This window comes from Rhyacophila brunnea, unplaced genomic scaffold (assembly GCF_057557595.1).
Source record: "Rhyacophila brunnea isolate RB1 unplaced genomic scaffold, BYU_Rbru_1.0 scaffold_14, whole genome shotgun sequence".
NCBI lineage: Eukaryota > Metazoa > Arthropoda > Insecta > Trichoptera > Rhyacophilidae > Rhyacophila > Rhyacophila brunnea.
Window position 1 is genome coordinate 17,990,111 of NW_028232796.1, and position 27,733 is coordinate 18,017,843.

Sequence of the window (27,733 nt, forward strand, 5' to 3'; positions counted from 1 at the left end):
TAATAATAGTAAGACACAACAGGTTTTAAATGCCACCCAAGTATAGTTATATTTTAAAAAAATGTGTTCGTGATTTTCTGCACTGATTATGGATTTACCTGAATCGTTTACGCATAATTTGAATAATATAATTAGTTTAATTGTGATAATGGAACTCATTTGCATCATGAAATATTTATATGAGATTAAAAAAGAATTAATAATTGTTAATTGGGGTGTTGAAGATTGAACTAATGCAAGTGGGTGACCAAATTGAGTAATTCGACTTAAAAGTTGAGTGTTTTCAATATTCTGTAAATGAGGCCTCGTTCTCAAATTATTCTTTATCACAATTCGATGATAAAATGATTTTATTTGTCTTTTTTAATGGTTTTAGTGACGGTCGGCAATTGGATATTTTCAGACATTTAAAAACCACGTTCCATTATCAAACCATTTTTTTATATAATAAATTTAGAATTTGATTTGAATATTACATTCTCAAAATCTTGCGAATTATTCGCTTGAATAAAAGAAATGGTTTATTAAAAATTGTTAGCAAGTTCAAGTAGACATTATAACTAAAATATTTGGCGAGAGCCGGGCATCGGTTAGTAATTAAGGTAGGTTATCAATATTCCTTGATTTAATACACAAAAACCGATGGTGAATAATAATATGTACTAGTTTAAATTTTCGTAATCAGATAGGAGGCTCGTAGCTCGGTTAATGTACAGTTGGCGCGATACCAGTGGTTATACGGGTTCAAATCCCGTCGAGCATCGTATTTTTTTCAAATATGATTTTTTCTATTGGGTATATATCTGAGGTGTTTTCAAGTATGTTACATATTATAATGTAGTTGTGAAAAGCCAGTTAAATACTTAGGGTTTGACAATTTAAAAATATACAAAATTTATAAAAATATAAGGTACAATGGGACATATCTACTGACGTATAAAATGATGTTTTCCATAAACCCGTATGAATCCAAATCACATGAAATAATGTATATCTATGGCTTAAAATAAGAGGTATTGATCTGTATTCTTTGCCCCATTTGAATAACCTCCAAGGGTAGTGAGCCTGGTCCCTACCGCCTACTAGTGGGCGTTCCAGCTTTCATGGTGGGCGGTAGGGATTTCAAAAAGATTTTCATTATTATTATTTTCTTTATAAATCACCATTACTGTGGAACCGGTGGGCAGTTAGAGAATTTTACTACTAACAGAGATACAAAAGTAGGCGGTAGGTATAAAAAGGTTGACGGCCCCTGGCCACTACTGCACCATTACCTTCCAATGTCCCTCAAGAGAGCAATTGGCTCCACTTTAGGAATCACTGGCATAGCACGCGCGACCATGTCTTTCGAGTCGTCTCACCATAAATTTTCGCTATAAAACATAGTATAAACCTTTCGGTCGTTAAAATGTGTACTTTTTGGTATAACTACATAATAATATATTATTAGAACGTAAATAAATCATAAAATTTTGCTACTCGTGGTTAATCGACGAGTTTATATAATAATTGTAATACATAATATAACTATTGTATAGTAGATATCTCTTAGGAAGTACTTATAAGATTTTCTATTAGTAAAACTTTGCCTTTAAAAGGTTAAATAAAATTATCTACGTATATTCAAGCACCGATTTTCTACAACCTTCGAACATTATTTTGAAAGAAATTGCAATATTATTTTATATTGATTGTTTTATAATACAGATTAACAATGTTAAGCTTGTATGTTCTAAGGTTTCGGTGACTTATTACTAAAGGTAGGTAAACCAATAATAATATACGTTTGATTACATGACAGATTTTTGACATTATTCAAAGTAGCATGACAGTATTTTTTTACAACATGAGTTTTTCGGCCTACAAATTTAAAATATTTAAATGTAAAAAACGTATTTTTTAGATAATTGGCACATTTTAAATAAATAACATATCTTCTATTGCGAATATTTACGAATTACATAGGGTACATTTAATTGCCGTCGCCATTATTATTTCAAACTGCTCTTACATGAAGCCTAATGCATTGTTGTCTCTCGCTCGACATCGCTCTAACTACATTCAATTTTCTGTCAAAACTATCGAACTCACGCTTAGGTATGACGTGATATATTATTTATAGTCACTTGTTCGACCTAGTAGGTCCATGCTCTGGGTCCTAACACACATTGAACAAACTTCAAGTGAATTTTTTAGACTTAGGATTCGAACCCAAGACCCACGACTCAATGTGTGGATGTTATTAGCGTCATCATCATCATCATCATCATCATCATCATCATCATCACCATCATCATCATCAGGGGCGCGACAACCCGGTGTGGGTCCTGGCCTCCTCCAACAGCTCCCTCCACCTGTCCCTATCCAGTGTGCCCGCTTTCCAATTTGGTACCCCCAGAATACGGCAGCCACTGGCAGCTCCATCTAACCAGCGAATCTTCGGCCTCCCTCTTCTTCTACGTCCTATTGGATTGCTGGACATCACTCTCTTTGCCAGTTCATTGTCATTCACACGGTGCACATGACCTAGCCATCGCAGTCTCCCAATCTTAATTGATTGAACTGCGCTGCAATCTTCGTACAGCCCGTAGAGCTCAGCATTATATCTTCTCCTCCAATTGGTGCCATCCCTGATCGGTCCATATATACGGCGGAGAATTTTTCTTTCAAAGATGTTCAGGGCTCGTTCATTTCGCAGAGTTAATGTCCAGGTTTCCGATACGTAGGTGAGTACTGGCTTTACAAGTGTCTTGTAAAGAGTGCTTTTAGTTCGGCGAGATAGTAAGCGGGACTTAAAATGTCTTAACAGACCAAAGTAGCATTTATTCGCAGTTATTAGCGTGCTTTAAATAAATTCGTGTCCGGAAATTTGTGCGCATGCAGTTCGTTGTATCACACTTTACCGTGAAATATTGTATCGGAACTATAATATGGTCCTATATTAAAGACCGTTCAACCTCTTTGGGTCGTATATTACTGCGATAAAATGCATGTCTAAATAAAACACGGCTCTTGCCGGTTGACATGATGCCAGCGGCAAATAAATTTTGTAAATAGCCAATACCTATACTGGATTATTTTATTGATTAGATATATTGAACCTAATACAATTTGAAACCGTATATTATACGGTCATCTCTTTCTGTCAAGAAAGCTTACGGCTAACTGTGCTACGGTGAAATGTAATACATACAATTTACATGTAACCGAATAGTTTACGGCAGAGGGACTGGGCAGTATTTAACTAATGAAATTAAATATTGATTCATAATAAGCGAACTTTAATATTTAATTATTAATACCGTCCAATTTCTCTGCCAAACCATACAGTAGCAATATAATGTTTGAGGCTTTCACGGTTGTTTTTTATATCATCTCTTGATAATGGCCTCTGCAACGAGCCCGAAACTTCGAGTGAAGAAAGAAGAAGGACACACGGTGGAAACCCAAAAATCTACTACCATACAGTAGGAAGTAGACAAATAATTGACATTGGATACCATTTGAATGATTTAGTATTTTGTGGTGTTACTATTTAATGAACATAGAATCAATGCTATTGAAAGTAGAAATTGAAGAGTGTCTTACTTCCATAGATGGTGATATGTGATCCTGGGCGGGCGGTCAGTACCGGTGTGGATCCGTACCGTTCGCCCGCGTTCGAAAGCCTTCCTGACACCGTTGTGGGGACGCCCATCGGCTTAAAGGCTATGGGCCTGATCACAACTTTGCCCTGAAAAAACAAGAAAAACATTGTTAATTAATATGTTAAATAAATAATAAAGTATGCTTCTTCATTCATCAGTAATTCCCAAGTTTTTAGTTTGAAGGAATCCTTCCAATATTTTGTAAAACCTCCACGAACCCTTACATCGCTTACTCGATAGAGATGACAAACATTTTTACTAATTTTTGTCTGGTTTACTGGTTACAAACAATAATTAATAATGTGTATTTTTTTTATTCACTAGAACAGGGTTTCCCAAACTTTTTCTGCAACGGAACACTTAGTTTATTTTGTAGGTTATTTATTAACGCAGCTAACCGTTCTGCCAATTTTGGCAACTGTCGTTAAACTAACAAGACTTGTCAGCCGGTCAGTTAAAAACAATATACCCCATTTTTTTCATGCGCACGGTGTGAGAAAAGATAGTTCTCCGCCTGTACCTAGATCATGACCCCACATCCCGAAGCGGGCCACCTACTTATCGCTAAGGTTAAAGGCAATGTGACGATCTACAGTTGTATATTCCAAATGGTGTTCGAGGTAAAATTACGGGTATTTTTTGGCGATTTTTTTTTATTTTTAATACACCCACTTTTATGTTGCTATGCACAATTATGGACATGTCAAATATGGACAATAATCAAAAATTGTAAGTATGGCAAAATCACATAATATTAAATGTTAGTATGTTTGAAGTGAAACAGCGCCGCAGGCGATATTTTTTTTACTATTAGTGCATGTTTGTGATGTGTGTTTATCTCACTTGACTGGTCGATCTCTCACAGGCTAGAGGCATGACCTATCTAAATACTTGACGTCATAAATATCAGTAGAGATTGATCCATCACTCGCCTTTCAATATGAAGCAGATTCTTTAATTATTTTAGTTTTACTTATTTTACTTCTACTTAGCAGAAGATCTTTAAATGTGTTATGTGCAGTGTATAAAACCTTTCCAAATGGTCACGGAACACCTATTCAGGCTCGGCGGAACACTGGTGTTCCGCGGAACATAGTTTGGGAAACCCTGCACTAGAACATTATTTTACACGGTCAAGAAATGACGGTATGAATTATATATTAATATAAGGTTAGTTCGTTAGTTGCAGTTAACGTCGAAGTTAAAACGAAATGAGATTTTTTTGATATTGGTACTGGACGATTACTTGCCAACTGATTTGACTTCCTTGTTCGTTATATATTTTTTTAACTTGATCCATTACAACTATTTATGCTTTTAAATAATTAATGAATTAATTCAAAATATATATATACTAATTACTGTGAAGTATGGAAAAACCTATTCCATTGAGGTGTTTCGGTAGGCAATTAAAATCAATATGTTTAAAAAGGATAATTTAAAATTATAAAAAAATGGCTGGTGAATGAATTCTTTTGTGGGTAGGTGATATTTACCATTCATAATTTATAATACAATAAAACGTAACAAAACGAGGAAGGCCCAGATTGTATTAAATTATTACTGACGTATGGTTAGACTACCTTTGATGGTCCGACATAAAAATAAACATCGTAAAAACGAAGGTGAATGAATAACAAAGGATAAAAAGCCTCACTGTCTGATACAAAATTTATAAAGGCATAAATAAAATCGAAATTAGCATTTTATAATCACTGGAAACATCAGCATCCGTTGAAAATTAAAGTGTGTTAAGTCAAGTTAGTAATAGTCAAATTACACGTCTAGTTTCGCAAACTTCCAGACTCAATTTTCAAGGTGACGATCACCTCGATTGTCTTTGAACATATATTCTATATTATTATAAAAATAGTTGTCAATATTTCGACCGTGTTTAGGAAAAAGGGCGTAACCCTCACTGAACAAATTTTACAGGATGGGCAAAAAACGTTTTTTGAATGATTTTAGTTTAATATTTAAAAAAAAATAGGCACAGACATTGGGTGCATGATGATTGATGATTTGGTGTAATATAAATTCGATCTAATAATAATTAAAGAAGTTATTACTAAAAAATCATTAAAATTGAGGGTAAATACTTTTTTCCTTAAATTAAAACTTAATTAATCTCAATTAAAAGCTAAATTTAGATAATGATTTGGCATTTGCAGCTTACTTTCTTTTTATAGAACGTGTATTTAGTTGCATGCATAGTTGATATCTAATAAAAGCACTTTTCGAAAAATCGAGGGTTACGCCCTTTTTCCTAAACACAGTCGATTTGTAATTATTGTTATAATATGAATCTGACGTGATTATAATAATAAAATGGGGGCATACGAGACTCCGCATGGTGGAGGATTAACAGAACTGAGTTTTTTTTAGCGATACATAGTTATTATATAATACACTCTGATCAAACAACATACAAGTCTCTCAAGGTGCGAGATCGAAACCGCAATCATGGCTTCATAGATGAGCTCTCTACTTATCCTTCCGACTAAATGTGACTAAAATCTCAACTGACATTTTTAAAACGCCGTTCATCGTGGAAGTGGATCAGCGGGGTTGAGACTGGTTATGTAATTGGGCTTAAAACATAATATGATATGAGTTTAAGTTTACGTCATTCTTATTAAAGCGTCAATTACATTGAGCTTTTTTATGAGCTGATTATTGGCAAATTTAAAAGCGGGCGGTTCAGCTACTGCGATTTCATGATTACACACAAAATTTTCCATTCGCTGATAAGCCACAAGCGAGCGAGCGATTTTGACGGAACGTAGTTCGTTTTTTTGCCGGGAGGTCGCTACGCTCCATAATAATGTTTCCATTAAACGTCAAAAAGGTAAATTTCAAAATGAGTAGTTCGTTTTTCCACCACCACGCTCTACTGCGCAGACGCGATACGCCCACAAGCCGGCGTGTAGCTTATAAAGTTGACCGGCTTTCAACTTTTCTCGGTGGAGTGTTTACAACCTGCTTATTAGCTTGTTCGATGATTACACTGGGCGAATTTACAGGCAGATTATAAATTTGCCAATAATCAGCTCGTAAAAAAGCTCAATGTAATTGACGCTTTACCGATAATTATTTAGAATATGTAATGCAATATTAATTATTGACGAGGCTTCCGTATTATAAATAATTACAAGATAAAAGTAACTTTTTATATACCACGTTTTTCGCTGCGTTGCGGTTTCGTTGACCATCTTGTGTGACGTTCAATATAAGTAAAAATAATTTGTGACAAATAAGGCAATTGTATTTAATTATCTTAAAACAATTTTTTGCTATTTTGGCAGATTTAATTGACATGAAAGTGATTTGACTAGCTTAAAAGGTCAAAAAAACTTGTAAATATAGAATACTGAAATATCATTTTGACATGTCACATTGATTTCCATAGTAACGCACGCATATATTAATGATTTAGTTGCTAGCTTAGCAACCAATAATAGTGTTTTAATTTTTACGGATTTTTTCCGAAATAACTTTCCATACAAAACAGAATTAACTGAAAATGAATTCAATTCTGCTTACAAATGGCTAAAAGTATTAAAAGAATGCATTGTCATCGTGTTTTGATATATTCTAAAAGTTTCAAATGTCTATCTAGTCGGGAAGTTAGTTAAAAATCTTTAATCATCCAATATAAATCTTGGACAAACAAGAAAAAAATTGTATTGGACAAACAAGAATACGAGCTGATAAAAACGTGGTAAAATACAATGTTGTTATATATTTAATGATTTTGTTTTTAGATCAAAAACACAACAGTATGTAGATCAAGTAGTCTGTAGTAACAGATCATGTAGATCAAATGTTGGCATTTTTCAAACAGCGTACCTACATGAAATTGTGTTAGCCCAGGGTTCTGTGGAATTCTGACGAAAACCATGAAACTTTATTGAAGATGACTTCTATGGATCCACTGTTTGTGGTAAAGTCCTATCCCATCTCTCACTCAATCAAAAACAACGCTGAAGACATGAGGTATTCGAAGCCATTGCAATTAAACGAAAAAAGGATTAAATGTCCAGCAAAATTAATTTAATTAAGTTTAGTCTTTCAGAAAATATTTACAGCGACATCTAGTTGAGATTAGATAGTGGTGCTTATGTGAAATTGTCATATTATGTAGTATGTAGAAATACTCACATATTACGAAATAACAGAATGCGCTAATGTAAATGTGACCTTGTTAAAATGTTGATATAAAAATATAAACCTTAACGTGAAAATGGTGTGAAGCCGTTTTTGGAACTAGGTTGATATCCACTGCATAATAATACGTATCCGAGGAATGAGCTTAAGTTAATACTGAGGCTAAGAACAGGGCACACAATGGGCAAAAAAATTGATGTCCTAATGGGAAGAAGCAAATCGCAACTCTGCGATGAATGTCATGTTTAGATGACATTGTACATATAGCACTACAATGCCCTAAATATGAACTTCACAGAGTACAGCTGCGAATTGTGGATATCTATGAGAATGTTGATGAATTGAAGGGTGTCCTGGCGGTGGGTAAGACGGAAGAGCTAGGCAAAATTGTAAAGTTATTTAACAGAATAGGAGTGAGGACCTGATCGACGGATCCCCTTCTAGAAGGGAAGAGGCAATATGACAGCGAGTCGCAGTCAAAGCCTCGGTAAAATCACAAAAAAAAATACGTATCATCCTAGTTTCTTTATTCGTTCAATTGTACCACTTCTGTGTTCAGTTGATCAATTGTATGTATTATTATTATTGAATACTCATTTGTATAGCTTCGAGTTGGCCCAATTCATTCGCCGGCCAGTCGATAAATTACAATCAGGTAATTTAATTGTCGGAGCAATGTTTGATTTACCGGCGCGGTGTTGAAAACAAATTAAAACGAAATGCAAAGAAAATTATTGGCGGTATAAAATTAATAGACGCTTGCTTCATCTGACAGATCTATTAAAAGATGTTGCAAAATAAAGTTCGGCTATATGCGGTGACCATGCGTATTTTATTATGGAGAACAGAACACAAAGCATAGATAAAAAATGTAGCTAAACAGGGGGAGATCTGGATTAGGACATGTCTTCTTCTTTTGCCATATCCGCCTCTTAACTGGAGCATATGGACACCACGCGGCGCCTCCAAGAATCTTTGTCGCTCGGCAGTCTTCTTGCTTCGTTCCAGGTCAAACTAGCATCCCGTAGCTCTGCCGTATACACTCTGTAGATTGTATTTAGCGGCCTTCCAGGACGCTTGAAGAACAGGCAACCCAGGTTGAAGTTCTCTTCTGGCATTCGCAGCACGTGGCCGAGCCAGGTCCAACGTCGCCTCTTCACTTTCAGCGTGATGAGAGGCTACTTGGTGCGTTCTCTTATCTCCTCGTTGCTCCTAAAGTTATACCACCGCACACCCAGTATTCGTCGCAAACATCTGTTTTCGAAGCTCAGTATACGGTTCCTCTGAGCCTTCGTAAGGTGCCATGATTCGCTACCGTAAAGCAGCACCATCAGAATGCAAGCGTCGAATAGGCGGCATTTGGTTTTGACCGAGTTCAATCGTGAGTCCCAGACATTCCGCATCGAGTTGAATGTTGCTCCAGCCATTCCCATTCGCATAGCGAGCTCTTTCTGCAAAATGCCATCTCCCGTGATGTGTACCCTCAGGTACTTGAAGCTGTCGACGCTTTCGATGTTTTGTCTGTCGCTAATCAGAGGGAAATCTGGATCAGGACAGGTGCTATTACACAAGACGTTGGTTTTCTTTGCGTTGATTTTAGGACATGTGCTACATTATAAAACTGTGTATATGAGCAGTATGCTTTGGTGACTCAATAAAATCTAGGATACAATACAACAATGATTTTACAAAAGTGCAATTACACATAATTTAAAAACAAAACAAATTGATATTCGGTTTCTACCTTTTCCCATTTTTAAATCCTGTTTTTGTCTCCTTCCCCTTTTCAGATAATATGCCCTTTATATTTCATGAAAATATAGTCACCGGCTATGGATAATAGTGTTGGACCAATTGTTGCAAAACTTTATTATAAAGGCTACAAAAACTGTTAATGTGTCAAGTTTAATAATTAATGTTTAACGAAAGAATTGTACAATGAAAAACTCGTTGAAATGTAGCTTTTTTATGAAAATTGTTACATAACTACATATATTAGCTTTTTATAACATATTAAATCGCCACACCTACTTAGGTACCCAAGTGAAACAGTCTTTATGTATACTGCCCTGCTAAGTAAAAAGACAGTGTTTAGGTTTTAGTGAAGCCAGAAAATCCAAGTTTTAAACCATCCTTTCTCTTATAATATGTAAAATTATTGGATTGTTTTGACATAATCTGTAAACATATGTGTCTATTTAGAGATTATGACAAAACAATTCAATAATTTTACATAATATGCGAGAAAAGTAAAGTTGGTTTAAAACTTGGGTTCACTGACTTCACTAAAACTAAAACACTGTCTTTTTACTTAGTATTGTAGTATATTTACCGTATTAACAGATACGTTCCATTCGATACGCATTTAATTCTCAAGCGCATATTATATAGATCAACGAGAATAAAATTATGGACAGCAACAAATGTCGCTTTCGGTCTAATAAAGGTGAAACATTCTAAGGTATTGAATTAATACTTGAAATGCATCAAGTACAAAAAAACTAATAATACCAATTTATTGTATTATATGGCTCGGAAACCAGGTGCATTTCCAGGTATATGGAAGAATATTGGGCTCGTTTGAGCGGACTGTGCTGCGTGGTAACTTCGGACTCATTAATGACACACAATTGGGGTGGAAACGGAGATATAATAACGTTGTACGCTTTGTACAGAAACCCGCACACTATAATATAGTCACACTGACGGGCCATATACATATACAGCATGGATGAGTGACGATTTGGAAAGATCTGGATGGAGACAGATGATGAAGAAGGCCAAGAGCCACGTAGGGTTGTAGCCATGCCCCCCACAAAGGGGGGCTGACAGGGCTTTATCCTGGGGGCCCGAGCTCAGGAAGGGCCCGGCGTGGCGAGTCGACCAGACAAGTGATATAAACACATATCACAAATTCTCTCTTATTGTAAAAAAAGTCGCATTTAAAATTTTGTGGTTGTGCGATTCAAATTTTAATTGTGTATCGATACTCGCCAACTCCATTATTCAAATGGATGTATTAAAATATGCAAAAAAGCACTAAATATACACATTAATTTTACCGCGAACACCATTTGGAAAACGCTATTGTGTCACACTGCCTTTATGTTTAGCGATAGGTAGGGGGCCCGCTTCAGGATGTGGGGGCCATGGTTTTAGCACTAGGAAAAAGAAGTTATTGATCATCGATAAGCTCAAAGTAATTGCAATCGTCATATTTCCAATTGTCATTATATTGTATATCATTCACATCGACAGGTAATATCGTTAGTATCGAAAAGGTAAATATTATTTCCAATCCTAGTGATTGGCTATTACCTTTCAGAGTCGGGTGGGTAATTATTTACAGTTGTATCAATTTGGAGTTACTTTACTATCGGCGTCCACAGGTAATAATCCAACGAGTAAAAACTGTAATTTATATAATTCAAAATTATAGTCGAACCTACAATCAACTTTTAGACCAATTCAGAAAGTATACGTATTTCAAACATAGGTGTTCGGACTGAAATTTAAAAAATGAGGAAAAGAGGTTAACGCTGTTTTAATAATACTTATGTAATAATATAGTATACATCTAAAATTATTTTATAAAGTGGTTAATATTGATTCGAACAAAAGTGGAATTTAGATATATATTCAAATAATTACAACGTTTTTAAATTTTATGTTGAATTATTATGCTAACTATGTTCAAATTTGTACTTGATATGAAGTAAATAAAAAACAAACAAATATAGAATACTGAAATGTCATTTTGACATTTCATTTTGACTTCCATAGTAACGCACGTATACATTAATAATTTAGTTGCTAGGACCACCCCCTTGGCAACAAATAAAAGTCTTTTACTTTTTACGGATATTTCTGAAATAACTTTCCATACAAAACAGAATTAACTGAAAATGAATTCAATTCTGCTTAAAGATGGCTAGAAGTATTAAAAGAATGCATTGGCATCGTGTTCTGATATATCCTAAAAGTTTCAAATGTCTAGTTAGTCGGGAAGTTAGTTAAAAATCGATTGCAAGATTTGTACTGGACCAACAACTACTGGAAAAACAAGAATACGAGCTAATAACAGCGTTGTAAAAAGAAAATGAGTTATGAGAAAAAATAAGCAAATAAAAGTCCATAATGTCCATTTAAAAAGCTTTTAATACGATACTATTGTATTGATTGCATACATTTTGGTTGCAAACTTTAAAGCGAACTATATTAGTGTCGCAATCTATAGGGTTTTATCTATAGGGCATATTTTCACATCACTTAAATCGTATCGAGGAAAATTTCAAGAAAATTATTGAATCCGAATAGAATAAAATTATCATCGATCAGCACTTTGCCGAAGGGGTAATTTGAACAGATTTAAAAAAGGAAGGATTTATTTGAGATACGACATATACCTAGTTAAAAACGATGACAGATAAAATCATCGTCCCAAAAGCAAAAGGGCACTTGTGACATTTTGATGGTTTTGAGTTATGAATGTAGTTTTTTTCGTATTTTTTTTCTCTACATTATGGGCAAACTGGCATTTGTGGAGCTAAATCTTCACAAGATATGAATTGCATTTCAATCTTAGAGTATAAGTCACATGTGCTCTGAATTTCATTTCAAACTATTAATAAATAACCTCCACACGATTTTTTTTCACTAAAAAAAAAACGTTTTTTTCTCAAAACTTTATTTCTGCACAAGTGAACTTTGCTTTTGAAATCAAAACTAATATTGGATAATAATTAATTATAGTTTGGACATTAAATGTATCACTTAATAGTATTAAAATTGTTGATAAATAAAATCGTATTAAATCATCTTTTCATATATTTTTTAAAAATAATATTTGTCATGTATAATAGTTTAATTTTCAGCAACTAAATTCATGTCATTTTAGCCTTGGTGCAAGGCCCACTATTGGCAAGACGTGGTACAAATTAATTTTGTTCATAGTGCGATGTAGAAAATAGTGATTACTTCATATTCAAATAAATGATAATATGTTAATTAATTTGAACTAAATATGCAATAGTAACTGGCACTACCATCGTAACTCGCAGTTTAGTGCCATTGTCTGACTATAGACGGCCTTGTCTTGGTGTCTCAAACTATTATTACACAATATTAATAAAGAAATTGTTATATTTTTCATTGTGATTTCAACAGTCAACATTTGGATGAAGATCTTTTTAAAATACAATAAATAAATTAGACCACCGTGAAAATATTCATTTTATTTAAAAAAAAAAAAAAAATACCTGAATCCTGGTACAAATTAGATGAGCAATGATCGAGAGGTATCAACCGCACATCGTTTTATTAATTCTTTAACTGACAGGACGCGTTAGTTTTACAACAAATCCCCTGCATTTTCCACATATTTCAGGATGCGGTTATTGAAACAATATAAATTTTATTGAACTAATTCCTGAAATTATTGCGGAATTTCGATGTTCAAAGTTTTTATTTGATTTTTATTAAAATGTCAAACCGTTTTTTCTGAATACAACTTTTGTCTGATTATTTTGACATTTCCGTAGACATTCCGGCAGCGATTGTAAAAGTGACTTTATCTTTATTAATAGCAGATAAGTATTTAAAAGATTAGATCGCTACAATTGTGTCGTGATTTATAATTATGACCACCTTTTATGACACGGTTTTCAATAATTATTTATTTGTGTTTTATTTGATTTTCAGTTATATATTTCCAGGTGTAGATACCTGAAACCTGCTGAAACCATTCAAATAGAGACTATTATAATTGACCACATTGCAAGTTCTATCACACTCATAGATTAAGTGGGATTGGAATCGGGATTGAGCAATCGCAAACATCAATGCATTCGATCAAAATTAAATCTGTAATAATATCGCCTTCAGAGAGTAGGTTTCGTGGAAATCGTCTATTTATCAGTATACCGTGTGTACCTATGTCAATTTAAAGATTTTCTGTGTACTTAACATAGCCGAAAATAAATATTAAAATTGGTAAGTAGGAACTTATCGAATTTTCAGACTATTTGAAACTAAAAATGAAAGGGGTTGCATTATAAGGCTGCTTAAGGGCGGACATGCTCAGCGTTAGTCAAAATGGAGCTTTTATTGTATTTTAAAAGCATGATCCTGGACATTCCTTAAACGTTGTAGATAATCTAATTATATATTTTTGAAGCCTTATTATCCTTTATATTTATTTTAAACATTTGATGACTGCATAAAGTATTTTTATTACATAAAATAGTATTCTTTTAAACCTCTCGCTCTAATGTTTTAGAATATAGTCATTTCAGTACATACATGTGCAGTGGTGTTAAGATTTTTTACATTTAATTATTTTTAAACTCATTTATAAAACCATTAGTATAATTTATGTTGAAATTATTATAGTGAAATTTTTACGATAAAAAAATATATTGATAATCTCTGTGATCCCAAATTTGACAAGAATTAGGCATTTTATTATTCAAAAAATGGGCAAGATTAACACATTTGGAGATAATTCTAAAGATACTAATTATAAGCTATGTCTTTGACAATCCAAGTGTGATTGACATCCTACGAATAATGATTGCTTTATAATAATTATTGACCTAAGAATACAGTAGTGTTTTTTTGAAATACGCCATTTCTTTTGGCATTCCCCAGTGGTTAAGCTACAACATACGGCCGTAGCCATAAATTGACAAACTAAAACTGAAGTAGGGAGTAAGATCATGTTAACGCGCGTGTTTGAACATGTACCGTTTAAAAAAAAATCGGTTAGGTACATGTTCAAACACGTACATGTTGAAGTTGTTGATAACCTATATTTATTGACAAATTGTTTTTGTTTCGTATACTTACTCTCTGTTAAAATAATGAATAAAGTCAGACGATTATCATTACAAAACTAAACGTCAAACCAAGATCGTCTACAGTCAGGCCGCGACACTAAATTTACGATTTCTGATGGTAGTATAGTTATTGCTTAACATATAATGCAATTTTCGTAGTAAATAAAGATTTTCGAGTGCACATTTCGTTCATATTAATTAACGTGTTACCAATATTGCATTAAGCAATAACTAGCATTACGACCGATATTCACAGTTTCTTGCCGTGACCTAACGGGATGAAATCTTTATCAATCCACATATTATATCCCTCGTTGTCGATTGTCAGATAGAAATGAAAAAAAAGAGTGTTGTCGATATACTTTCCGAGATAATTGCCATAAAAACCATCAAGCAAATCACCAAAAATTATCACGTGAATACTGAGTATTTTATGTAAGTATAGTCGAACTGGCTCCTGTAGTGGGGATGTGTCGAAATATTCATTGCGATCTGTGGTAGGAGGAATAAAGCTACTCTACCGTATTTTCAACTTTCAATCGTTATAGATAGGAAGGCAGAAAAATAACAATCTGAAGAATATTATTATATGTAAAAAAACCTTCGAGTATAAAATAAAGATTTTAAAGAATACTAGGAAATAGTAATCCGAACAGTCGCGAACGAATAAACACGACATTGGTCTATCAAAAGGTGTTCTTGAAAAAGTTATAAAGGTAAACTTGACCGTGTGGAATTGCTAAATCGCTCGGCCGTCTCATTTCCCACAGTATTTTAACGGCTCCTTTGTCCTATCAAGCATATTAGTAGTAGTGTCGCCAAATGCAGTGGCATGCGGACAGGTGAACAGCTGATAAGTTTAGCTGTATTTTTCCCAGTTGACGATTTTATCTAATATGAAAACATTTCATCATTTTTTAACACTACGATAGTCTACAAGGCAGCGGTTACAGTAATGCTTTACGTTATGGTATCACACACAGAAAAATAATATGTTATGTAAATATATTGTGACAGAACCGGGTATCTAACTCTAAGTCCCCGGGTATGAGAAGCCAATGCCTTGGATATTAAACTTTACCTAAAGCGAGCTCATGTACAAGATTCTAGAACCATCAGCATGTCCAATTATAAAAAACTACCAAAATCAAAGATACAAAGATATATAGAAATATATAGATCACGTGGCTCAAAAAAGTGTAAACATATAGAAAATAGAAAATAAATATACTGTGATATGCGTAGGTATCTTCAGTCTGATTCTGACACATTTAATAAAATATACCAAGCAAAACAGCATTGCAAACTGCTTTCCCGTGGCCCGATTTTACCGTGAGCTCACATGGACAATCGTGTGCTTATGTGACGTGATAGTAATGTAATGTATTTATAGCTTTATACTACGGGAGCCATCATCATCTTCTTCAGCCCATTTTTTGAATAATGCCTAATTTTTGTCAAATTTGGGATCACAGAGATTATCAATATAATTTGTTATCGTAAATATTTCACTATAATAATGTCGATATAAATTATACTGATGGTTTTATAAATGTGTTTAAAAATTAATAAATGTAAAAAATCTTAACACCACTGCACATTTATGTACTGAAATATGACTATATTCTAAAACATTAGACCGAGAGGTTTAAAATAATACTATTTTATGTAATAAAAATACTTTATGCAGTCATCAAATGTATAAAATAAATATAAAGGATAATAAGGCTTTACAATTATATAAATAGATTATCTACAATGTTTAAGGTATGTCCAGGATCATGCTTTGAAAATAGAAAAAAGCTCCATTTTGACCCACGCTGAGCACGTTCGTCCTTAATACTTGATGACAGAAGATTTTTAAATCAAATTAATGTATTATTTTCTGTGATTGCTTGAAAACCTCAATATCGTATTTAGAAATTAATTTAGAAATTAAGTAATGGTAGTATAATATGATAAAAATATTCCAAATTCATTTAAAAGTAAGTTCCACCAGCACATTGAATTTCCTAATATAGGGAACAGTACCGAGCAGCATGTAATTATTTTGAATTGTATACCGCATTTACCAAAGTAAGAATTAAATCTGATGGTAAAAAATAATATCCTTGAAAACAACTTATATACTATGAGTAACGGGCAAGTTGGAATGACAAGTATGTAGGTAAAATAATGAATATTAAGTAATGATTAAATAAATTTTCTGTTTAATTAAATAATTAAAATTATAATTTTCTGCACGCCACTGCGCATAGTGCTAAAACAATAACAAAGCGAAAATTGAAGAAAAACAAAAAAAAACAGAAAATGATAATTGTTTGACTATTGAGGCGCAGAGTTTGCCTGCCTGCGGTTTCCGGTCGGTGCAAACTTTTCCAGAAAACCTCTAAAATGGTTGGGCAAGCAAGCGTGGTGATCTCACTTCTTTGATAGTCCGATTTTTTGATTCACGAGCTCATTTTTTATGTCTTTGATGATTCATTAATTGTGTATCTAAACAATTCGCTGATACATACGTTTTGGATCACCTTGCACCGGTACAAATTTCAAACATTCAAGGAAAAATTATATAAAAATGTAATATTTAATAATACGTATTTTGACCGCATGCTTTACGTTCATGTTGCAGTGTTGTTATGAGGTTTGAATATTGAATAAAAATAACCACACATAAAATACTAAGTAGTTACTTATGAAGATTTTTATATAAAATATATAAATGGAAATTTTAGTTCTCACACATCTACTTATCTAATCAAAAACTTAGAACAAAATTTAAGAATAACAACAGCTAAACAAAAATAAGAGCGAGTAACGCATTTCCACCAGGAATGTGTTTTATTTCCCCCGATATTCAAAATATATGGAGAGCATATAATGCGAGTAATGAGAGCCCAAAATCATTGGCAACGCGGAATAACAATAATTGGTGGCCAGGAAATAAATAACTTAGGATTTGCAGGTGATAATACGAGGGTAGTCCCAGAAGTACCTGACCTAACGAAGAAAACACAAAAAAATTGAGGAAAAATATCTTTATTTCTCTACATAGTCTCCTTTTAGGTCGATATACTTTTCCCAGCTATGTTCAATAGCTTCGATACCCTGTTTATAGTGGGAATGGTCGAGCTTCTCAAAATAGTCATCAACCGATGACTCCACCTCTTCATTGTTGGCAAATCTTTTACCACCGAGCCGTTTTTTCAAATTTGGAAACAGAAAATAGTCCGAGGGGGCTAAATCTGGTGAATAGGGTGCGTGAGGAAGCAATTCGAACTTTAACTCATTGATTTTGGCCATCGCGATAACGGATGTGTGAACTGGTGTATTGTCCTGATGAAACGAAACTTTCTTTTTCGCCAACTGCGGTTGTTTTTTCTTGATTTCATCCTTCAAACGTTGCAATAAGTTTGCATAATACACGCCGTTGATTGATTTTCCTTTCTGAAGATAATAAATGAAAATTACCCACGCGCATCCCAAAAAACTGACGCCATGACCTTGCCTGCAGATGGAACTGTCTTCGTCTTCTTTGAAGCCGATTCTCTCCTTTCAGTCCATTGTTTTGACTGTTCCTTCGTCTCATGTGTGAAGTAATGGACCCATGTTTCATCCATGGTTATAAATAGATGCAAAAACTCTGCTTTATTGCTGTGAAACTTCGCCAAACACTCGATTGAAACATCCTAACGATGCTGGTTTATCTTTTTTATCGTTTAATCGCGGCACCCACCTTGCGCATAGCTCTCTCATCTCCAATATTTTTTTTCAGTCAAAGTACAGCACTTTTCAAAATGCCTACTATGTCTGCTAGCTTGCGCAATTTCAGTCGAAGTTTATCCAATACAATTTTGTGAATTTTCATCACTATTTCTGGCGTGGTCACCTCATTTGGTCGACCACTGCGATGTTCGTCTTGGCAGCTCGTACGGCCTCGTTTAAACTCTGTCACCCTTTACTGTTGACAACAAAGGAGCAGAAACCCCAGTGTAGAATCTAAGGCAGCTTTGATATTATTTGGATGGAAGCCTTTCAAATGAAAGTATTGTATCACATAACGATGACCAATTTTATCCATGTTTACAAATTCTCTGAGAGCGTTCACTGTTGATGGCTGACAATCAATACTGAACAACGTAGCGTCGTTAAACTTCAAACTTAAGCTTTATAAGGTTGGTACTTTCGACCATGGTTATTATTTTAACAACAACTGCCATCTATACGTGAGGTCGGGTACTTCTGGGACTACCCGGTACGTTAATCGCTACTGATGAAAGAGAACTCACAGAACTGCTACACCTGGTAGGGGAAGAGAATCGAAAATACGACCATCTCATTAATAGGAATAAGATCAAGTTAATGATTATTGTGATCGACCATTCGTGGAAAAGGCAGATGTGAACCGGAAATAAGACGGCGCACACAGATTGCGATAAATGCGAAGACACGTCTTATCGCTGTATGGAAGGAAGATTTAATTGCCACGAAAATGATCTAACATATTGTTGTACGTTATTGAGTCATGGACCCTGAGGGTAAATTAATGAAAGGCAATTGATGCTTTCGAAATGTGGTGTTGGCACCGAACGGTGCCTTATGTCTGAGACACATTGTATAGTTTGTTTTAAACATATTATTCGGCGCGCGCCAGATAACCCAGAGAAACTGGCTGTATTGGGTGGGCTCCAGAGAAGGCGAAGCAGAGAAAGTGTGTTGGCACGCTGGAACAACCTTCACTCTGCCCAGAGAGAGTCTTGATCACTCAGAAGATACTGAATTTCAGGATGGTCACGACCCTCAGCCGTATAGGAACTACTAGGAAGAGAAATGAAAAATAAAGTAAAAGAAAATTATATTTATTGCCTACACTTTATACACACATTATTTTGAAAAAGGTTTAAAGCTGTTGTACGTAATTTGTTCGCAAACTTTTAAAAAATAACGCGGACCGCCAGGGTTTCGTCATTCCGTTTCCGTGTAACCTAGTTGAAAGTCACTGCATTAATCTCATAATAATGAGAGTCTCCGAGTATTTTACATTATACAAAATATTATACTAAAATTACTCATGGGAAATTATTAAGTTAAGTAGACGTATATTAAATGTGTATTCGTAATAGGTAGTTTTATTTTTATACAACCTTGACAGCATCTCTGAATGTGGATATAATTAAATATATTTACCAATGTGTTCGTAAAGGTAATTACGTTTAATGTAAGTACCTGTGTAGTTGTCTTATAATAATGAACAATAAAATTAACAAAATATGTACGTGAAGCATAATGTATGAAATTGTTATCCTTGATTTTTGTTACGCTTTGTTAACATCGTGTTGCAAATAATTTCATTCGCCCGTTGGACTGATGATATTATTTTGTTATTTATGGTTTTATGAATCATGAGACGGGGTCCATGAGCGAAAATTTTGAAGCAGAACACATCGTGATGACGCAATTCAAAATGTAGACCGAAGCCTGATACCAACAACAACAAAAAAACGAAAATCGTGCACAAACAAGCCTATTGAAAACGTGTGAATATTCATTTGATCAGATCTAAAATGTTATATTTATATATTATCTAGTCTGACTACATTTAGAAGCAAAATTTTCTTCTGCGTAGGTATTTTGAAATATATTTTTAAGCTCTACGTTTTTATAAGAAACAAATTAATGAGTAAATGAGTTTTTTTTTATTATATTCAATGTGTTTATAACGTGGTATTCATCACATATAAGTACAATAATTTTAACATTACATAAAGTGATACGTAAATTTTGGTACTCATACTTTTGGTGTTTTTTTTATATGTAGCGAAAACCAAGTGATAAAAATACATTATTTTATATAAGTATCATCAGGAAAAATTAAAGGTTCAAATTCATCTAATGAAAAACGTTACTTTTTACATTTTGTGATGAATACCATTTAATGATAAAATCATTTTTTTTGTTATTGGTAGTGGGCTGATTGTACGTGTGGCCCACTATAAATATTTAGGCACATGGGTCAATGAGAAATAAGACCTCAGGAAACAAAGCCTAGAATTGAGATAGCAAGGAGTGGCTTTCTTTAAATTAGACGCCTCGTTAGCAATCGATTCCTTAACCAAGGTCTGAAACTACATATAGTTCGTTATGATCTCTCAATACTTTTCTATGGTATGGAGGTATGGACGCTAAACCAGGAGTTATCAGAGAGAGTTTAAGCTTTCGAGATATAACTGTATTGACAGACCCTTAAACTGACCGGATGACAAATTTTGACGTTCTCAATCAAATGGGAAAGGACCGAGAAGGTCTGCGTAGTATCAAAAACAGAAAACTATAGTGTCTCGACCACATGTCATTATGAGAGGACAAAAGTACATAATTCCCCAAGTTGTTATCCGAAGAAAAATCAACGGTAAGCGTAGTAGAGGACGATGACGTATTTTTGGCTTAAGAACCTTGCTTGATAAAGGAAAGATCGCCCTGATGATGGCCAACTTCCATTAGAGGATAGCATCAGATCATGATCAGAATTACGTTAACCTGTCTTAAATCCTGGATTTTTATATCTGTCCAATATCTGGGAATATATCTGGATTAAATATAGCATTGTTATTGCCAGATCTAGCAATTTTAACTAGGCATATCTGTAGTATCTGGTATGTGGCATTAACTCTTATATCATCACTAACTTTATATTTTTATAACAACGCTATTTTTGTGATAAATAAGCTCACCGTCTGCCATTTTTTTTGACGCCAAGAGTTAAAAAAAATTGCCGTCATTGATAATTCCATCTAACGAGAAAATTTTTGACCTGCCCTTTCTCTTTTTCTTCTTAAGAAGATATAGAGAATTGATAAAAACTAAATTTCCAATTCCTTTGTATCGAAATATCAAGCAAACATTATGTAAAAAAATCGTGCAAGCTATAAATACTTAAGTAATATATTAAACGATGCCGTCAAATTAGTGATCCCTCAGTTGTATTTTCGAGAAATATTACATTGCAAATATTTTCGGAAACATTAAATGATTTTTTTCAGAATTTCTGGCAAGTCTAGTATAATATAAACGGTATTTTTCATCACAATGAAAATTACGAGAGCGTTCGGCAGCTTTTTTGTAGTTTTTGAATAAAGGTACTTAATTTGAATTTAGTTCTAAATTCAGGCGACAAGCAAAATGTTTTCGCCAATAATTTTATTAAAATTTATCCATAACAATATATTATAAATATGAATCGATTTAGATATGCATCGCTTATAAATACTATACTTCAGTTGGGGCACGGTCTAAAACGATCGAGACTACGCGACGAGAAGATTGTGCAAATGACGCGTGCAGAACAAAACATAATTTGTCATAAAAAGTCAACATGCGTCCATTTAATGTTATGTTTATTGTTATATTACTAATAATAATAAAATATTCATTGGCATGTTTTCTTTTTCAAGTAAATGGGTAACGTTTTTTAGTCAGCTTTACACGGTTTAAGAATTAATTCCCCCGTCTCCATCACAAAACAAATTGACGTGTTCACAGCTCGACTTTCATTCTCGGATTGGCAGCCAGTCCGAAATTTCATCGCACCTATAGTTGAAAACTATTTGCCGTTTCACTGAAATACCGTCTTAATATTTCATTTGTAGATATATGCATTTACGAAAGGATGCGTAGATCCTGAAGATGCCGAAAAACGGAACCCGGGTCACTAAAGCAGATTCCTATATTGTATTATATAACACCCATTAACTAAAAATTAACATACATACTTTTCAAACACGTCAGAGAAATATGTGGTTACTAGAAGAAATATTTTTGTAAATAAATACGACGCCAGCTGAATTTCAACCCGCGCTCCTGGGATCCGCACCCACGTGGTCCATCAACTAAGCTATGTGCGTCCTATCTAATTTTGAAGAAATTAACTAGTAGTTTTTACAATCCTCTCTGAAGCGCTTTTTAAATTTCGTTAATTTTTGACAATTTGCCTACCTAGTTATATATTATATATATATATATTTTAAATAATTTGACATTTTTAAATACTGTGAATTATTCGTTGAACAAAAAAATAGTTTTTTAAATCTTGTATAATAGCCTCGGTGATAGAGTAGCCGTTTCTGAAGCCGTTCGTAGCGGTTTTGATCCCGCGCATGGACCCATTAAGTAGGGTGAATGGCTAAAAATCCTCATAATAAAAGTGTGTCAATATAACCTCTGCTGTGTGGAAGTCCATATTATGGTTCCTTTAGGAGCGAACATAGCAATTTACTTATTTACCCTCAATCATAGCGGTCGACAGTAGATAAGTACTATGTTTTCAATAATATTATTAAAAGATATCTGTAAAATAAAAGCATGTTCCTATGTTGGTAAATCATTTTATTATTGGCGACAGCATTATGTGTTAGATTTCTGGATAATTTGGATCATTACATTATAATATTGTTATCAATTTGTATTGTTCAATTTTTACAAAATTATTGGCCAAAAGATGTCCGATTCCTCTGAAAAAATCCGTCAATTATTATATTACTATAATTATTACTATTACCGAAGTACCGAAGTGTTGCGGGGTAATTAAATATTGTAATACATTTGAGAGTTCCAGACTGTACGGTGACCACAATGTTATCACCGAAATGCGGGCCAGATCGATACGGAGTGAATTATTATGAATGCAAGTAGGGCGCCATAGCAGATAGCACCTGACTCGCCCAAACACTTGATGGGCCGGCAGTAGTGGCACACACCGCGCGGCCGGCAGGTGAGGTCTCGTTCCAATCTTGGCCACCTCTTCGCGCCCTCCTTCCCTCCCTGCCCTGCGCGGAGTCCCCGGCGGTGCGGACGCAACGGTAAATTCCTGATTTATCGGTCAGACTCGCGGAGGCTGTATGATCGAGGCTCGCCCGCCGCCCGGAAGAACTCGGGTGACCAACCGTTTTATTCGATTGCACGTCGTTTATACTTAATACAATAATTAATGATATCTCTTAATCTAATGTTTAATAAGATTATATCTTATGGCTCATGTATTTTATTTTAACATTCAATAATAAATTAAGGAAGGAAATAATTACATACTATAAAGCTACCGTAAACTGATGACCCAACGACTGGTTGGTAATAATTACAGTAAAAATAATATATTTCTTCACCAAAAAAATTGTCAGTTACCAGTCAATCCCAAGAATGGTTAGCCTTGATTCTTGTATAAAAAAAACTTGTGTAAAACATTATTGTAAAATAAAACTTTATAAGGTCCTTTATGGTGTATTAAGAAATATAAAATGATAACTCAATTAACATGAAAGTTCGGCTTACCAAAAGCTTCTAGCAGAAAATACGAATCTTGCAGTTTTTACAGAAGCTTAAATTAAACAATATTTTTTTAAGTCAACGATACAATTTAAATTACAAAAAGTTACAATATTTGAATTGGTTATATTATATATATGTATGTTTATACTATCCGTGGATTTATCCGACTACTTTATCATATTATGTATTTGTGTACATTCTGTAGTTTAAAGATTAGAATATAATATATTCATAATAGTTATATTTGATTACGTAGGGGTTACATGCAATCTTTGATAGTATTGACCTATGCGCCCCTGATAACTATATTAGAAATAAATCGAAAGTATTAGTTGTTTATTCTATCAGGATGCAGAACTAATCTGCCATTTTTAACTGTGTTCGATCAAACTGCTTGTGGTTTTGTATATTTTTTTAAACGGGGCCCTTTTAGCGAATTAGGTATACTTCCAAGTACTTTTTATGATTTTTCTATTTACCCTTCATGCTGTGAACGTATTGCACACGTTTTTAATATTATCATGAAGCAATTTCTATGGTTCTATGGCAGTGGCGAAGAGTGACTTTTGGAAAGCGGTAGGCTGTGAAGATCATAGAAAAAGAGCTAGCCTGTCAAGTATACTTACGGGAAATAAGAAGATATTACGATATCACTACTGATAAAAAGGTAGGTACACACCAATGACAACGGCACACTAAATCGATGAAATTTTCATAGCTCACACGATATAAAATAACTGAACGATAGATGTAAATTATGTACCTATAATCATAGACATTTATACACATCAAAAATCATTAGATAACATTTATTTTTACTTTTAAAAACAATCTAAGTATATTTGTATGTGATCGATTGAATGCCATACATTATCTTATTGTTAATTATTTTGGTCAAAGGTGTAGTCATAAACAATAATATTATGCGCAAAGGTTTTAGGCTTCGCCTGTCGAGCCTACCGTATTGCATACATTTCGGTAGATGTGGCTGAGGTCACGTGACCTAACGGTCATACAAAATAAATCTGAATTCCCAACAAATGAATATAATAGTTTAAAACAGATAGCGCTGTCGCATATTTTGTACCTTTGATAAATTCAATATGTATTTGAAGATTCCGACGACAGATGGGTCTGTTTATTTTTTGAAATTATAGTGTCTTTAGTCTATTTTTCTTAAAAGGTAGGCTTTAAGGCTATACTTCAGCTGGGGTACGGTCTAAAACGATCGTGACTACGCGACATAAAAATTCAACATGCGTCCATTTAATGTTATGTTTATTGTTCTATTAGTAATGATAATAATATATTCATTGACATGTTTTCTTTTTCAAGTAAATGGGTAACGTTTATTAGTCATCTTTACACAATTTAAGAATTAATTCCCCCGACACCATAACACAACAAATTGACGTGTTCACAGCTCGACTTTCGTTCTCCGATTGGCAGCGAGTCCGAAATTTCGTCGCACCTATAGTTTAAAATTATTTGCCGTTTCACTGAAGTATGCTCTTAAATGTTTAAATAATCGCCTAGCATGGAGCCTTCGTTCTATGGCGCGATCGATGCGTTCGACATGTCTGATGTATACCATACCCACGACTGTCACCTGACTCCGGTATCATCTCAAGTCTTCCGATGACGGAAGTAAGATCGGTGGTTTGGGATCAGTTGTGGCCTCAATACTTAACTGGTTTTTTCGTATGCCCCCACGGGCTAGCCCGTTCACGGCATCGATCCAATACAATACGAATGCGGCATCAAGTTGTTCGGTGCCACTAACGAATGCACCACGTGCTGCCATACACCGACATTAATAATAATATATCTGATTTAAGCGGTCACATGTTACATCCAAAATAGCGTACTCGAATATCTACAATACTATAGTATCAAAAGGTATAAAGCTCTGAGCCGAAGGGCGCAATACATATAATGTTAACGTTAAGATGTAAAAGTAAAACTAATTATCTATGAACTCTATGCATAGGTGACAACTGACAGTCGTAGAATAGATTAACACAATAGAAATGCGAAAGTCAGTCGCCAAAGATCAAGACATGTTCCAACCTAATAAGATCATATTATGGGCCTCCACAGAGTGGACGTTTATACTAACAGATTTTGTTTTTACAAGATATGGATGTCAGCCACTTGCTCAACCTATTAGGTCCTTACTCTGGCTCATACACAAATTGAAAACACTATGTGTACTTGCCAGACCCGGGATTCAATCCTGGAACCCATGACGCTATAGGCCGACGCTTAAGCCGCGTGGGAGGTAACAAAATAATCACCATCATTGCAAAGTCTTTTTTGGCGATCAAAATTGTCGCCATTTTTTTAAAATTATGATTTCCCATAAATTATTAAAATGTTTAGTTAATTGGTAAAAGTATGAAAACTTTGGGACAGTTTTGATGTAGGGATATTATCCAGAGAAAAGTGTCATACCGCCCATCAGTCCGGCAGATCAGGGATATACAGAGAATCAACCACACTTTGTGCCACTTGAGCGCAGTGGTTGAACACCAAATCTGAGACTTCTTGCTATATGTGGTAACTTCTGGTGATCATCGTGTGCAGAGAGTTGTATATTTATAATGTCGAGGGTACGAATACTAAGGTGGGTCGGTACGTCGTTAGATCCGATTAATCTAGAGGTCTCTATAAGATTTATGAAATACCCATAGAATGCACATGTCTGCTGGGCAGCCTCTAGAGGACATAGGCGAAAAGTCGAAAAAGTTGCAGAGAGAGAGAGGTTGTGATAAGGGCGTTTGTGTAATCAGCCATGGACCTGAATGAACTGCAGCGTCAATTTAAGTAAGAAGGTATTATATAAAGTTAAACATAGATTTTTGGTACCTAAGTACTTATATTCGATAATGTTAACACATATGAAACAGGTTTTTAAATAATATGTTCTTATGTGGTGAATAGTAAGGGACGTATTATATTATTTATACAACTGGTACTCAAAAATGGGGGAAAGATATACAATAACGAAGGGGTATTATGAAGTTAGCAATTGGAATGGCCCTATAGAGCTGTATGTAGCAAACAAGAAAAAAATTGTCAAAATAATCGCCGACATCAATTAATTCTGGTAACGGATATGGTAAAAAAAGAACAGAATAATAATAATTTCTCTGCATCGAAATAAATTGAATTGTGTTGCCATAAGTAGGCTATCATTTTTTTTGATACTGTCCGCACTCTACACGAACAAGTAAAGTTGACTATAAAAGAGTTAACAAGTAAAACACGTTTAATAAGAGACATCAGGTCAAGGGCATGTTCCTTCGCAAAGCGTTGGAAAAACGGTTAAATTTTCATAAAGAGGTCAAAAAGAAAGCTGCAAGTAATTATTTCGTTTTATGGATATTTTTACATACATAAGTAAAACAGGTAGTGTTTTTTTTATTGAATGTAGGTTAATCATATCGATTTTGTAGAAGAGTATTATTATTAATTATTGGAAATTACTTTTGCTTAAGGGTATGAGTATAATGTAAAGGTCGAAATTAAAGAAATATAGATATTTTAGTGATCAATATTTTTTTTGAGAAGATATGTGTCATTATGATACCATATTATCTTTTCGCATAATGCGAATCAACAATCACATAACATATGTGTTTACCATTAAAGTTTTAAGCGTCTTCCTTATAAAAAAAAACTTTAAATTAATCTAAACGTAAATTTTATTTTGTAACATATTTTTGGTAAACTTTTTATCGGAGTTTTCAATTAAATGTA

At 34.1% G+C, this 27,733-nt stretch overlaps 1 protein-coding gene across 4 annotated transcripts in view; it reads right to left on the reverse strand.

Annotated features, from left to right (window-relative positions):
* Positions 1-27,733, reverse strand: part of LOC147075677 (uncharacterized) — a 367,777-nt gene that overhangs the window by 45,156 nt on the left and 294,888 nt on the right. For all 4 annotated transcript variants that reach the window (XM_085941998.1, XM_085941997.1, XM_085941996.1 and 1 more), the window contains one exon: positions 3,589-3,733. In XM_085941998.1, the coding sequence (XP_085798124.1) occupies positions 3,589-3,733 (145 nt within the window). The remainder of the gene's footprint in view (positions 1-3,588; positions 3,734-27,733) is intronic.